At 36.8% G+C, this 14,535-nt stretch overlaps 1 protein-coding gene across 2 annotated transcripts in view; it reads right to left on the reverse strand.

The window, feature by feature from the left end:
- The window catches only part of AHR (aryl hydrocarbon receptor), a 54,820-nt gene that overhangs the window by 34,819 nt on the left and 5,466 nt on the right, over positions 1-14,535 (reverse strand). For both annotated transcript variants that reach the window (XM_086694901.1, XM_025929694.2), the window contains exon 2: positions 7,047-7,234. In XM_086694901.1, coding sequence (XP_086551027.1) covers positions 7,047-7,234 — 188 coding nt within the window. The remainder of the gene's footprint in view (positions 1-7,046; positions 7,235-14,535) is intronic.

Raw genomic sequence — 14,535 nt, forward strand, 5'->3', positions numbered from 1 at the left:
AATGAACTGGAAATGAACTGTTAACTAAAGACAAAAGGAAGACCAAGAAAAGAGCACGGGCAATTTTTTAATTTAAAATAAAGTCAACAAAGATCCATATTCAACAATGAGGTTGACTAAATGTTAGATCACCACATCATGTAAGTTAACTATTGTTATCCTCCCCTCTTAGAGCATTTTTTTAGACTTCATGAATTTAGAACATTCCACTATGTAAATAATACTACACTTTATAAAATGGTGATTATTTTAAGTACATGTAATGGTTCAGAATGATTTTCCCCTATGTTACTTAGTTTTTAAAATAACCAGAAACCACTCCCTATAATAGCTGCCTATGCAGGAGTTGGGAATTAGATCTCAGGTCCTCAAACTTGTCAGGCTTACTGAAACCTAGACAAAATCATCTCTTTCTTGTGTTTAAGTTTTCCTTTCCACAGGTTAAATTTACGTATCTCAATTATAAAGATGTCACAAAATATAACCCATGACATATATAATGGAATATGTAAAAGACTTCACAGTTAATAATTATATTTTAATGGTGTAATATATACTATGAATATTTTATTGACATAATACTACATGCCACTGATCCGTACTATTGCCTCACTGAAAGAAAACTTTTCTGCCTTTTCTACCTCATTAGATACTTGTGCCTCAGCAGACATATGAATTGTAATTTTGGGAATGCTGTCCAAAAGTAAAGTAATTTAAATGCAACACTGACATAATAATGAGTATTTTAAAAAGAGACAATGAAATCTAACTCAAATTTTTAGATGCTACAATTACTCTTACCAAGAATATGACATTACCATACTGATTCCAATCAGTCAACAAACCCAATGTCCACTGTTAGACGTGGAACTAATAGACACAATACAAGAGGAAACAAGCCTTTCCCTTAATACCACCCAATTTTAAAGGCTGGGTTATAACCACCCAAATCCTAGTCTCCCTGAATAAACTATTACTGGTCACAGTCAGTAAATTATTTAAACTTCTTAGATATTTTCCCTCTCAGAGGTAACATGATATTTGAGTTTAATACTCATTTTGTAACTTGGGTCTTCCTTTTATGCTCCTCTTTTCTTTTTAATTAAAAAAGTATGGTTTAATCTTAACATTCTAGAATTTGGTGAAAAAGTTTAAATATAATGTTAAAGACTTCAGTCTTCCATTCTGTATTTCCAGGACCTAAGTCCACACTGACTTGTCAGGTCACAGCTCTATGTGATCCTATAACTGTCCTCAGGCTCCCCTCTGGTCTGATTTAATTTGCCTTGACAGGCAAAAATGGCACTTTACTGTGTTTAATCACCAACATCAGAAAACATCAATTTTGGATTGTGGGTATTTTTTTCTTTTTTTCAAGATTTATTTATGTTTATTTATTTGAGAGAGAGTGTGTGTGCACAGTCAGTGGGGAGGAGCAGAGAGAGAGGGAGAGAGAGAATCTGCTGTTAGCAGATGCCCAATGCAGGTTTTGATCCCAGGAACTGCAAGATCATGACTTGAGCCAAAATCAAAAGTCAGACGCTTAACCAAATGAGCCACCCAGGCGCCCCTGGGTATTAATTTTCTAAAGACAGAAAAGACTCTACAAAGAAACTTCAAAGATACACAATTTAGAGGAGTCTTTATAAAAAGAAATAGGCACAGAAAAATAAAAGAGAACCCAGAAGAGCAATGTTACTGAGGAAATTGAATAGAACTTCAACAGCTTTTACTATTTTAATCTATCATTATTAATATATTGTTATTAATCCTTAAAACAGGTCTACGTGTGTCCATTGTGCATAAATTAAAAATAAAGTATCACCTTATTCTTACCAAATTTACAAAAGGGAATAGTTTTTTTTTAAAATACTTAGCTCTATTTGCACATTCCGTCTACACTAATAAAAATTTTTTTAAGTCCCAAGACTGCCAGACCGCCGGCAGGTACAAAAGGAGCATCCAACAAAGAAGCAAAGAACCAGCGAATCAGGAACAATACTCATAAAGAGAAGGCAAAGGAGCAGAGAGACAGGCAAGGAATGCAAAGGGAAGTACTGATTGGAGAAGGATACAGTTGATACTAGTTCATCCTAAAAAGATGTATGTAGCTTTCACATTTGCATCTTTAAATTCTTGTACACACTTCACTGTATGACCCAGCCAATCAGAGACCATGTAAAAAAATTTACTGCTACAATTCCATAAAATATTTCTCATATTTGCATATTTATAGACAGAAAATAAAATAACCGATAGAACCAAAAACTGTAATTGGCTACTAGCAGAGAGAGTATCTGGCAAAAGCAAAATATTAACATCTGAAACTAAGTCCCACAACTGTACATTTAAATCCATAATCTAAAATTTCAACATGAAATTTACACTGTTTTTCAGATATAAGTTAGTGAAACTGAGTTAATAAATATTTACTGAATGCCTACTATGGGACGGACATTGTTCTAAGTGTGTTAAGGTACAATAGTACACATAATACCCTCAAGGAGTTTCCATTCTAGTTAGTGAAACAGGCGATATATAGGAATTTTAGGTGCACCAGAAAAACCAAAGCACTATAATATAGAAATGAAAATGTTTGTAATGATTACTTCATTTGTGGCATAAACAGAATACAAACTGAAAAATAATTGTCTGAGCTTTATTTTCTAGAATATAGTTTACAAGTTTTCAAGGATTCAGTATTCAAAGATTCCCTCAATTATTTCTTCAGTTCAAACCAAAATAACTAACAAAACTTCTAATCTTCTTACTTCCTTTGAAATATTCCCTAAGTAGTGCATTATAAATACTGAATAGGTACATTTTTAAAGGATTTCACATACTATATTTGTCACAGTTGCTGAAACACTAGACCTTGAGCTATTAGAGAGCAGAAATCTTTTTCTACCTTTTTCTTTTTTGTGAATTCAGCACCTGCACAGGGTTTAGAATAAAGTGCAATCCTGAATTACAAATGTATTATATAATAATTTTAATCTAATAATGTCAAAGAAAGTGCTAACTTTATCATACTTGAAAAATAAATATTTTGTTCAAAGTTGTATTTCAGAATGTTTTGATCAATTAGAAATGGATAAATAGTAGTGTACTTAAATCCTAAGTGCTGCTTTTCAGACAGTCAGAGCAGTATTAGAGTCGTGGCTCCAAAGTTTAAGAAGATCCACCCAAGCTGGATTATTTAAACTTGCAATAAATAGATGTATTTTCTTGGAAAAATATCTATTGTTACAGTAAAACTTGAGTTTCCTTTTTAACAAGATTGTATGATTACTCGTTTATATTGTTCTTTCCGCAGGAATCACACACCCCCTGTTTGCATCCTGTTATTCACTTAGAGCTTCCCTTCACTTCGCTATACTGTTTTCCCTAGCAGGAGAGTGGTTTTACTGCACATTAGAATCCTAAACTGTCCGCATGCTCCAAGTCTCCTGGTTTGTAGCATTTAGCATCTGTTCAGATCTTAAACATTACCTTGAAAAATGAATTGTCTGCGTCCTTCCAAAATATTGAATTGCCATCCTACATCACTGGAGGCCTGGAAAAGACTGGAATCTTTTCTACTGATTGTATCTCTCAGTTTCCATCTAATTCCGTGAACAACTTAAGAAACTACTTAGGGTATACATTCCACTAAAACCTAAGCAAACACATTTATATTCTTCTTAAAATTTTGTACATTTGGATTTGTTTTTCTGAAGGCAAAGAAAATTTTTTAAGTAATTCAGGCGTAATCAAAACCAAGTTAAATCAATGCCTCAGACTCATCTAGGATCCATAATAAAAATACAGATGCCTTGGTTCTACACTGAAGCCACTCAGAATCAGCAATAAGAGGGGCATGCCCTAGAATGTGCCTTTTAATAACCTTTCCAGGTTATTCTGATACACACTGAAGTTTAAAAACTGTAATGCAAAGGACCTAAAATTAAAGGTAATGTAACTGATGAAGGAATGATGAAGGATAATAAGATCCTATTGTTAAATACACTGAACCAGAATGAAAAATTAACTCATTAATGAAGAGCTAAGAAAATAACTGTTAATATGTAAGATCTCCAAAAGGAGCCCAGCTATGCTATAATAACATTCTTTGTAAGGTAGGTTTGAAATCTACCTTACTTGTGGTATTCAACAGGACACATGTGTCTCATGAAAAAAATATAAATTTATACATTAAACATACATATATTAATTAGCATATGTGTGTGTGCATAGATATAAACACACACACGGCCTAGAAAACGGTAATTATGTTAGCGCTTAAATGATACCTGGCTACTCGCTAAGTAGGTTCAATGCTAACCCACTATTTCTTTTCTTTTAATTTTTTTTTGAGAGAGAAAGGGGGAATCAGTGTGTAGAAGGGGCATAGAAAGGGAGAGGGAGAGGGGGAGAGGGGGAGAGGGAGAGAGGGAGAGAGGGAGAGGGGGGGGAGAGAGAGAGAGAGAGAGAGAGAGAGAAGAAAGAGAGAGAATCCCAAGCAGGCTCTGCACCTTCAGCACAGACCCCGATTCAGAGCTCAAACTGACGAACCATGAGATCATGACCTGAGCTGAGATTGGTCCAATGCTTAACTGACTGAGCAACCCAAGAGCCCCTTACCCACTACTTCTAAACAGGGCACAATCTATACATTTTTTTTTCTTTTTTTTAAGTGTATTTATTTATTTTGAGTGAGAGAGAGAGAGAGAGAGAGGGAGAGGGGGCACTTGTGCTCACACATGCACAAATGAGTGGGGGAGAGGGAGAGAGGGAGAGGGGGAGAGGGAGAGGGAGAGAGACAGAGACAGAGACAGAGAGAGAGAGAGAGAGAGAGAGAGACAGAGAGAGAGAGAGAATCCCAAGCAGGCTCTATGCTTAAAGGGCAGAGCCCTACATGGGGCTTAATCCCAGGAACGGTGAGATCATAACCTTAGTGGTAATCTAGAGGCAGATGCTTAACTGAGCCACCCAGGTGCCCCTTTTCTCTTTTTAACATTTATAGTTTGATTTCCTATCATATAGGAGCAAGAAACAAAAAGGCAAAAATGACTAACATCAATGCATCTTTACCAAAGTCAAGGAATAACATCTCTCTGGTTTCTAGTCAGTCAACTTTCTAAGGGCAGAAACCAGATCCTGTTTGTCATAGAACCCCTTGCCACAAGGTCAAGCAGTAAGCACTGCATGTGAACTAATGCTGAGGATTAGGACAGCTATTCCACAAAGCTGGGAGTGGTTACAGTCTATGATAGGGGCTCCCAAACTTCCACATACATCCAGCTCCACCACTCTACCAGAGTTTTATTCTGCAGGTCTAGGGTGGGCCCAAGATCTGGCATTTGTAACAAGTTCCCAGGTGACACTACTGCTGCTTATCTGGGGACTACGCTTTGAGAACCACAGATCAGGCGAAAGTCCTCAGGACTGTGCTATATAAATGGTTCCCAGAAAAGAGAAGTAATTGGAAGATGGTTAGGAAAAACAACACAGGGCATCCAGAAACCAGGGTTCTAGTTCCACCTCTATCAAAGAATTACTGTTTAGTTGATAAACACACACTCACACTCACACACACACACACACACACACCGAATCCCACATAACCCATCCTAGAGATGAAGGATCTGGTGTAAAGGAAAATTCAAAGACTTTATAGATAAGAAACAATTTTAAGTGTCTACTATGAACCTTTAAACATATAATCTGACCTGAAATGATTATCCTCATAATCAGTGTGCATTGCTCAAATCATAACTGTTAAACTACATAGTTTTTATCCAAAATAAAGATCATACACAGCAAGCAAATAAAAAAATGCCCAGACTAAACACAGCAAACCATTTAAATATAAACCTGCAGGGAAATAACTGTTTTCCAATATTCTAAACACATATTATAAATTCAAGTATCTGTAGATGGGTCTAGGGCAGCAGCAGCAGCAGCATCTGAGATCCTGCAAGAAATGCAAAATCTTGGCCCACTTGGGTGGCTCAGTCGGTTAAGGGTCTGACTTCGGCTCAGGTCATGATCTTACAGCTTGTGAGTTTGAGCCCCACATCGGGCTCTATGCTCACAGCTCAGAGCCTGGAGTCTGCTTCAGATGCTGTGTCCCTTATCTCTCTCTGCCCTCCCCAACTGGTGTTCTGTCTCACTTCTGTCTCTCAAAACGAAATAAATGTTAAAAAAAAATGCAAAATCTCTGACTACCACCTAAACCTACTAAATAAGAACTCCCATCTCAGCAAGATCCCTATGTGATTTGTAGATACTCAAAGTTTGAGAAGCACTGACTAGGGCACTCAGATTTTATCACTAATTCTTTACTACTATTTGTTAAATAGCATGATGTATTTAAAAGAATCAACATTTCCCGAAAAAAAATCTATTTCTGACATATAAACAGATAAAAAGAGAAACTGAGGAATTATTTTACATAAGAATATACAATGAAACTTTATTTTCCAACAAAAATTTCCAATAAAATACTTAATTGCTATGAAATCATATATGATTAGAAAGTAACTTCATGGCTGAGTAAACTGAGGTATAGGGATGCTAAATGGTTTGGTTAAAATCAAATAGTTTATCATGGCACAATGAGACTGAAATCCAATTCTGACTCCTGTAATGTAATACTTCTTCTGGTGGAATAAAATTATTTACATTTTCCTGGAGTAAACACACGGTTAATATATAGTAGTAGAAGTGTACATAATTTTTTTAAAGAATAAATATCTACCCAAACATATTGAAGGAAATAAGCAAAAATATGTCATAGTATATGTGTTTTATTCCCTTCATTGAGAGAATGGGGGGGGGGAGGGACACAGACTTTAAAAAATTGCATCGGAGGAGTAGTGGAACTGGAAACTATATGGACATAACTTTCAAACCTATGATTTTCACAGAATGACACTACAAATCAGGCAAGTGGAAGCATCGTTCTGATGAATGAACCTGGAACACGTATTTTTAGAAATACTACAAGTTTGACTCTGCTACTTAAATTTTAATATATAGCAATAAACAAAACTTCTTCTTACCATCAAAGAAGCTCTTGGCTCTTAGGTAACTGACACTGAGCCTGAGAACTGAAAGTTTGTCCAGCTTATTAATAACATCTTGTGGAAAAGGCAGCAGGCTAGCCAAACGGTCCAACTCTGTATTAAGCCGGTCTCTATGTCGCTTGGAAGGATTGGACTTGATTCCTTCAGGTGGGATTGGCTTGACACTGAAAAACAAACAAAATACCACAACATAAGATAGATAAAGTAAAAATTTCTATTGCATTATAGCTCTTCAGGTATTTCTCTAATGAAACACACACCAAAAAGTCTACTCAAGTTTACGTAAATCCCTTCAAAAGGCTTCTTTGTATCGTAATTAAGAAAAACAAAAAAAATTGGTAAAATTCCTCATAATGTTTTATTAAAAGCTTATGAACTCAAGAAAATGCTGAGTGCATCTTATATACTTCATACTTCCTTCACTTCATACATTTGTGGTACAGTGATTCCCAGTAACAAATCCAGTAGGATTATTTTTTCAAACCCAGACACTGTTCCAGAAAGAAATGAAAAAGAAATCTGCAATTAATTATGTGAAGATTACGCTTCCTTTGCTATCTTCCTCAAGAAGCATCTTGGCATCATTTATGATGTAGATAAATAGGAGCTACCCTAATCACCCCAGCTTCCTATATTTAACACTTTCATCCTGTCAGTGACAACTATTCAAAGTCCTTCTGGCACCTCTATATGGTCATCTAGGCATTTAATGGGGTCCTCCAATATTTAAAAAAAAAATTGGCTTTGGTTATTTATATTTGCTGAGTGACAGATATTAGAGGTTAACTGTAATTCCTTGCAAATTTTGCATTTAGGGCTGGTCAATAATTCTACTTAATTATTAGCTTTCATGGCTTATGTCTTAGAAAATTCAATGAATCCCCAACATGTAGCATGATTTTCATCTGAGAGAAAAGATATTTATAGTTAAGAGTAGAACCTGAGTTCAGATATGAGAAACTGCATAACTTCACAGAAAGGTCTTAGCCAGGATTTCACAGCAGAAATTCATTATTTAAAATGAACTGACATCATCACACACACAATGAAATATAGACAAGATATTAAAAAAAAAAACAACAAAAACAAAGATCATGCCTCTTCACCTTTCCATTTGCCAGAAAAATAAAATCTTATGCAGGGCATTCTTACAACAAAGACATTTCCCTCCAGCCTTTATTGAGAAGACAAAGGCATTTTCGACAATTCAAATGATGGCATCTTCAAAAGTAGAAACTGGCCTGAATATAGTGCTGATTTAATCAAAATATTTCTAGATACTTTATGTTTTCAATGTTGTATGTAGAGAAGTAATACTTTATTTAAAAATTAATAAAAAGTCAATAAAGGGGCACCTGGGTGGCTCAGTCAGTTAAGCATCTGACTTCGGCTCAGGTCACGATCTCACGGTTCACGTGTTCAAGCCCCGTGTTGGGCTCTGTGCTGACAGGTGGGAGCCTGGAGCTTGCTTCGGATTCTGTGTCTCCCTTTCCCTCTGCCCCTCCCCCACTCACTCACTGTCTCTCTCTCTCTCTCTCTCTCTCTCAGAGATTCTCATTCTCTTTCTCTCTCAGAAATTAATAAATATTAAAAAATCTTTTTATAAAGTCAATAAAAATTTTAATGTTTGTTATATATTGTTCCCAACAAGTAATTTCTTCAGAACTTATCTATTTCTGTTTTTATTACAGTTCATGTTATTTATTTATTTTTTTAATGTTTTACTTTTTAACATTTATTTATTTTTGGGACAGAGAGAGACAGAGCATGAACGGGGGAGGGGCAGAGAGAGAGAGGGAGACACAGAATCGGAAACAGGCTCCAGGCTCTGAGCCATCAGCCCAGAGCCCGACGCGGGGCTCGAACTCACGGACCGTGAGATAGTGACCTGGCTGAAGTCGGACGCTTAACCGACTGCGCCACCCAGGCGCCCCAAATGTTTTACTTTTTATTTTTTTTTTTTTATTTTTTTTTTTTTTTATTTTTTTTTTCAACGTTTTTTATTTATTTTTCGGACAGAGAGAGACAGAGCATGAACGGGGGAGGGGCAGAGAGAGAGGGAGACACAGAATCAGAAACAGGCTCCAGGCTCTGAGCCATCAGCCCAGAGCCCGACGCGGGGCTCGAACTCACGGACCGTGAGATCGTGACCTGGCTGAAGTCGGACGCTCAACCGACTGCGCCACCCAGGCGCCCCTGTTTTACTTTTTAAAGCAGAGAGAGACAGAGCATAAGTGGGGATAGGGCAGAGACAGAGGGAGACACAGAATCCGAAGCAGGCTCCAGGCTCTGAGCTGTTAGCACAGAGCCCAACGCGGGGCTTGAACTCACGAACTGAGATCATGACCTGAGCCAAAGTCGGACGCTTAACCAACTGAGCCACCCAGGCGCCCCCAGTTCATGTTATTTCTACAAAAGTAAGAATTAATAAATTGATAAAGTATATGGCATACATACAAAATAAATCAGGTACTTTCTCCAGACTGTGTAATTGCATACTTAACAGAAACAGATGATTCTTTCTCTATTTTTCCTTAATCATACTGCATTTGTAATCAAATTCAAGTCATCTCTAAATTTCTTCAATTAATCAAATGATTTTCAAAAGTTACCTATAATGCATGTCTACCTCCCTGAATAATTCTCTGATTAATCTCTTATCGACACAAATATTTACTTGCAGTTATCATGTCCTGGATAGTCTAGGAAAACATTCCTCTCCTACATATTCAAAAAGTGTTATGGGAGCAAAGTATGTGAGCAACTAACTACTTGAATTAAGATCTTTATAGACAAGGTAGTATCTGATATGGACCTTTAAAGATGAACGGGATTTCAGGAGGAGGCAGGGCTGAGAAACGGTGGCCTGTGAAAAGTCCCCTGTCCAGAGTGTGAAGCATAGAGTACAAGAGAGAGGAGAAAGGGGAAAGTGGTTGTGGCCACATTCATGCAACAAATAGTCACCACCTACCATGGGCAAGGCACAGAAGACTCAGCAGTGAACTATATTACATGTACTAATGTTCCTGTTCTCATGAAACTTACATTCCAGTGGCAGGAAACATAAATAACTAGTTGAGTGAAGAAATAAACATATAACTTTCAGAGCTGCTAAGTGTTAAAAAGAAAAATAAAGCAAGATAAGGAACTAAAGAGTGACAAGCATGCTGGTTTTGATAGCCAGGAAGGGTCTCTGATGTTACATTTCAGCACAGACATAAATACAACGAAGGAGTGAGCTGTGCAGGTATCTGATGAAAAAAAATGTTCAAGATAGAGCAAACAGACAATTTCCTCACAGAAATGGTGTAAAATTAGACTCTGGTATCTGGGAGTCATCTTAAGCTCTGAGCTGGGATTTACATGACCAGTCTTGTGTTTTACTAAGCCGACTCTGGTGATGACGAGCATGAAATGTAGGGCAACTCGCAGTGAAGCTAGCACTTGTTGCTAAAATACAAATCTACAACACTCCTCGGATTTAAAAATTTCAGTCGCTCTGGACAGTCTATGTTCCTTAGCCTAGAAGCAAAACACCTCTTGATCTTTTACAGCCCCCTAACTATTCCTCTGGCCTCATTTCCTGCAGCCAAAGCCTTTCTTGTCCATTATACTCCAGACAGAACAAAGTACTTAGTTATCAATATATACTGTGGTGCTTTCATACATGTTACTCTCCGGAATCCTCTTGTTCTGTCTCATCCGCTACAAAGCCGTGCTCAATTAGATGACTTCTGTAAAGTCCTCCCTGACCTACTCACAATGGATCCCTCTTGTACTACTTCTGTACCTTATGCATCTTAAGCAAATGTCTTATACAATCATTCCATTAAGGAATATCCTGTGCAGATAGTATTTCCAATAAACTGGAAACGCATTTCGTCTCGCACTCTTGGTAGCTTTCCAGTAATGATTATAAAACACTGGGGACAAGACAGTAACACAATGAACCAAGACAAACTAAGAGGACACAGAGAAATAACAATCACGATACAAAAAAAGAAAAAAAAAAACATTCAAGATATTGCTCCATGAAGTCCTGCTGTCCATCTTGTGCTGTCTCTCCGCAGTGCTCAACCATGAGCTAGATGAACCTACTTCTTTGCACAACATAAAACTTTCCACAGCTCTAATGTGTTATCTATCATACACATTATGGAATATTTAGCATGAGATCAAATTTCTTAAGTGTTATGTAACTGGTAATACTTAGACTTGTTTATTGCTCTTATGCCTGTAAACTTGATCGTTTTTGTATCCCCAGTGCTCAACATAGTACTATCCACAGAGTGGACCTTCAATTAATGTTTGCTTGATCAAAAGTATCTGGAAAAAGAGTTATCAGGACCTGACCAAAGGCAGTGATAGGAAAGAAAGTAAGTAAGGCCTGGTATGAGATACTTCAACACAGCACTTTATGCCCATCATAAAGCTTGCTATATAGCAAGACTCCAATGTTTGCTGATGGGGCACAGGAAGTACGGAAGAGGAAAACATGGAGTGAGGAAGAAGCAGGTTGGGGTAAGGACTATACTTCCTAATGGAAGGTACACCAAACAAAGAGAACAAGACGAGAGGACAGAGCTTGATGATACAGACATTTAGCCATAACATTGGGGAAGAGGCACAGGCAAAGACAACAGAGAAGGAATTACAAGAAGACAGGAAAAGAACCAGGTTGGAATATTCTGGATATTACAAAACAAAATCAAATACACAGAAAAATTAAATGACAAGTACCCACCGGATGTGGCATTTCAAATGCACTACTGTTAAAACTAAAGCAACCGACATGGCATACTCTGTCACTGATTTTGTGAGAAATGTTTACAACTATTTTGTGAAAGTATTTCATTCTTGTCTACACATCTTAAAGATGCGCATAATAATTAGATAGAAAAAGTAAACTTACATCAGTTACACCTGACTTGGGTTATGCTAGTACTTTTACTTTCGTATCGCCTTTAAATCTATGCCAAAATATATACTGCCAACTACCTATTTAAATGAGAGGCTATATTTGAAATATAAACAAACATCCCTGTAACCTTAGACTTGGGAGATCTGAAGTTAAGATATCTCTTGACATAGAGAGACCACTGATGTTGATAAAGCGAAGAAGCAATTTATTATTTTCTTAAAGCCTTACCTCAAAACCTTGTCCCAACCTGCAAATCAAAACTGTTGTGAAATCAAGACTCTAGCTGACTGTGTGCCATGCTTCTGTTTTCAAAGCCCTGCATGCTGTAAGTACTGCTATTGACAAGCCCAACGCCACATCCAATGCTAGTATGAGTGCCATCTTTAAAGCCTTTTCAATATCCCAGTGTAGAGTGTCTATTAGACTCCTCACTTGCACCCAGTGTTGAAAACAAGCTAAATGTCTAACCCAGTTTAATCTGGGTTACTATAAGTTACTACAGCTGTAAATGTTTATGTTTTCATATGACATTTATCATAAAACCTCAAATGTCACGCAAAGATACAGTTTCAGTAATCCTATGAGATTAAAGCAACGTTTTCTAACAGATTACCTATCACAGTACTGAGTCTCCTCTATCAGCTTTTTCCTTTCAGTGATTTAATCTATTCCCACTGCTTCTGTCAATTTACCAATAAATTGCTAGTCTTTATTTCCGGCTCCTGTACCTCGGTGTCTTCTCATTTATATTTTCCAGAATTTAGGCACCCCCTTCCTAGCATGTGATACGGTACTACTCTTCACTTTAGCCAATGGCTATGAAACTGAAATAATCCTCAATAAATCTCTGCCCCATACTGACTTTACTCAAGCCATTCATTCACCATTTCCACCTCAATGGCTTCAGTGTGTACTTATTTATCTCTGAAAGTAAATGTTAAATATTTCAAGTCATAAATTATATGATTAATGTAACATTGGACAGGTGATGTGTGACACAAATAAAGTCATATTTCATTGGCAGGCTGAATACGGCTGGATATTTTACTTTCCCAGACAAAGGGGGAAAAAATCTACAGAAACTTCTGAGAATTCTAGCTGAAAGTCACTTTTAATGAACCAGAATTCTTCAATCACCTGCTGCTGCCACTGTATAGTTGTGATGAGTCCTTCCCTCTCCCCCTTTTTGCTATACCTAAGGATAGGCAATAAGGTTCAAACAGCACATAATCTCTAGCACAAGACTTTAACAGTGAAAACCTGGAACATGAAAGATGCCCTAGAAATCACGGTTACTTCCAAAATCCTGAAAAAAGCCATTGAAAGTGTTTCCTTTTTCCTTTCTTATATGAATGTACTTTTTTTTTTTTCAGTATGTCCTTTGGAACCCATATAAAAAGTATCTACTATACTAAAATCACTAAAACATGACAATTTTAAGTGGTGGTCAATTGTTTAGTAAATAATTGTAAATACTGACCGTGTGCATGGTATTAAGAAGCTCTGGTGGCTACAAACGCAAATAAAAGCCTGAGCTAACCTTGAAGAACTTATCTTTCTTACTAGGAGGAGATGCATTATAAGAAGGCAATATCAAACAAATGTGCCATACAGTTGCCATAAAAGTGATGCTCAGGAGTTCAGGAAAGTAAGAGCAGGTAGAACAATAGGGGAAGGTTCATGAAGATCTGGCATCTAAACCAGGTCTAAAAAGACAGGTAAGTCACTTCTGGTCTTGTGACAGCCAAGTACACAGCTCTCTAAAAAGATCCTTCTCTTCAGATAATTCATGCTAGAAAGGAAAACAAGAGACAGAAACAATCTGTATCCAATAAACCTAAAAGATAGCTAAACCCAGATATAAATAATACGGAGATGAAAAATAGGTACAAACAAAATCAATGATAACATAGAACAGGAAGGAAAATGTACTCACAGTATATTACTTAGCTCAGCAGTAAACAATATTTACAGTTAAAAAATACGGAAACACCCAAAGTTAATTTAATCCGTAACAGTGAAAAAGTTATATTGGGAGAGTGAAGAAGGTGAGGGGGGGAGGAAATATGAAGTAACAATCACTTTAACTATGACAATAAAACATCAACAGAAAATACCTAATATGCTGAAAAGATAGCATGATACACATACCCTTGACTTGTTTAACCATACATGTGTTATTTAATAGGAATACTGTCCCAAAAAAGTATTTCAATCAAAGGGAAAAGAGCAAAATGAAAAATATAAGACAAAGCAAACAATACACTTCAAGTAGAAAAATCTGCAAATAAACTATTACTACTAGGATTACAACTTCATACACGTACGCGTGCGCGCACACACACACACTCACAAACCCAACATTTAAGTTGAATTACCTACCCCTCCTCTCTTTTTTGCCTATGAAATGGACAATTCACATTTTAAAGCAAAAATGCAAGGACACAGGCACTCTCCCATACTATCCACAGGAATAATTTTTTTTTGTAGAGTAATTTGATACTATTTCAAAGTATATTTGGCTCAACCTTGAAAGTATGCATA

This window comes from Puma concolor, chromosome A2 (assembly GCF_028749965.1).
Source record: "Puma concolor isolate L17-30 chromosome A2, mPumCon1.1.hap2, whole genome shotgun sequence".
NCBI classification, from domain to species: domain Eukaryota; kingdom Metazoa; phylum Chordata; class Mammalia; order Carnivora; family Felidae; genus Puma; species Puma concolor.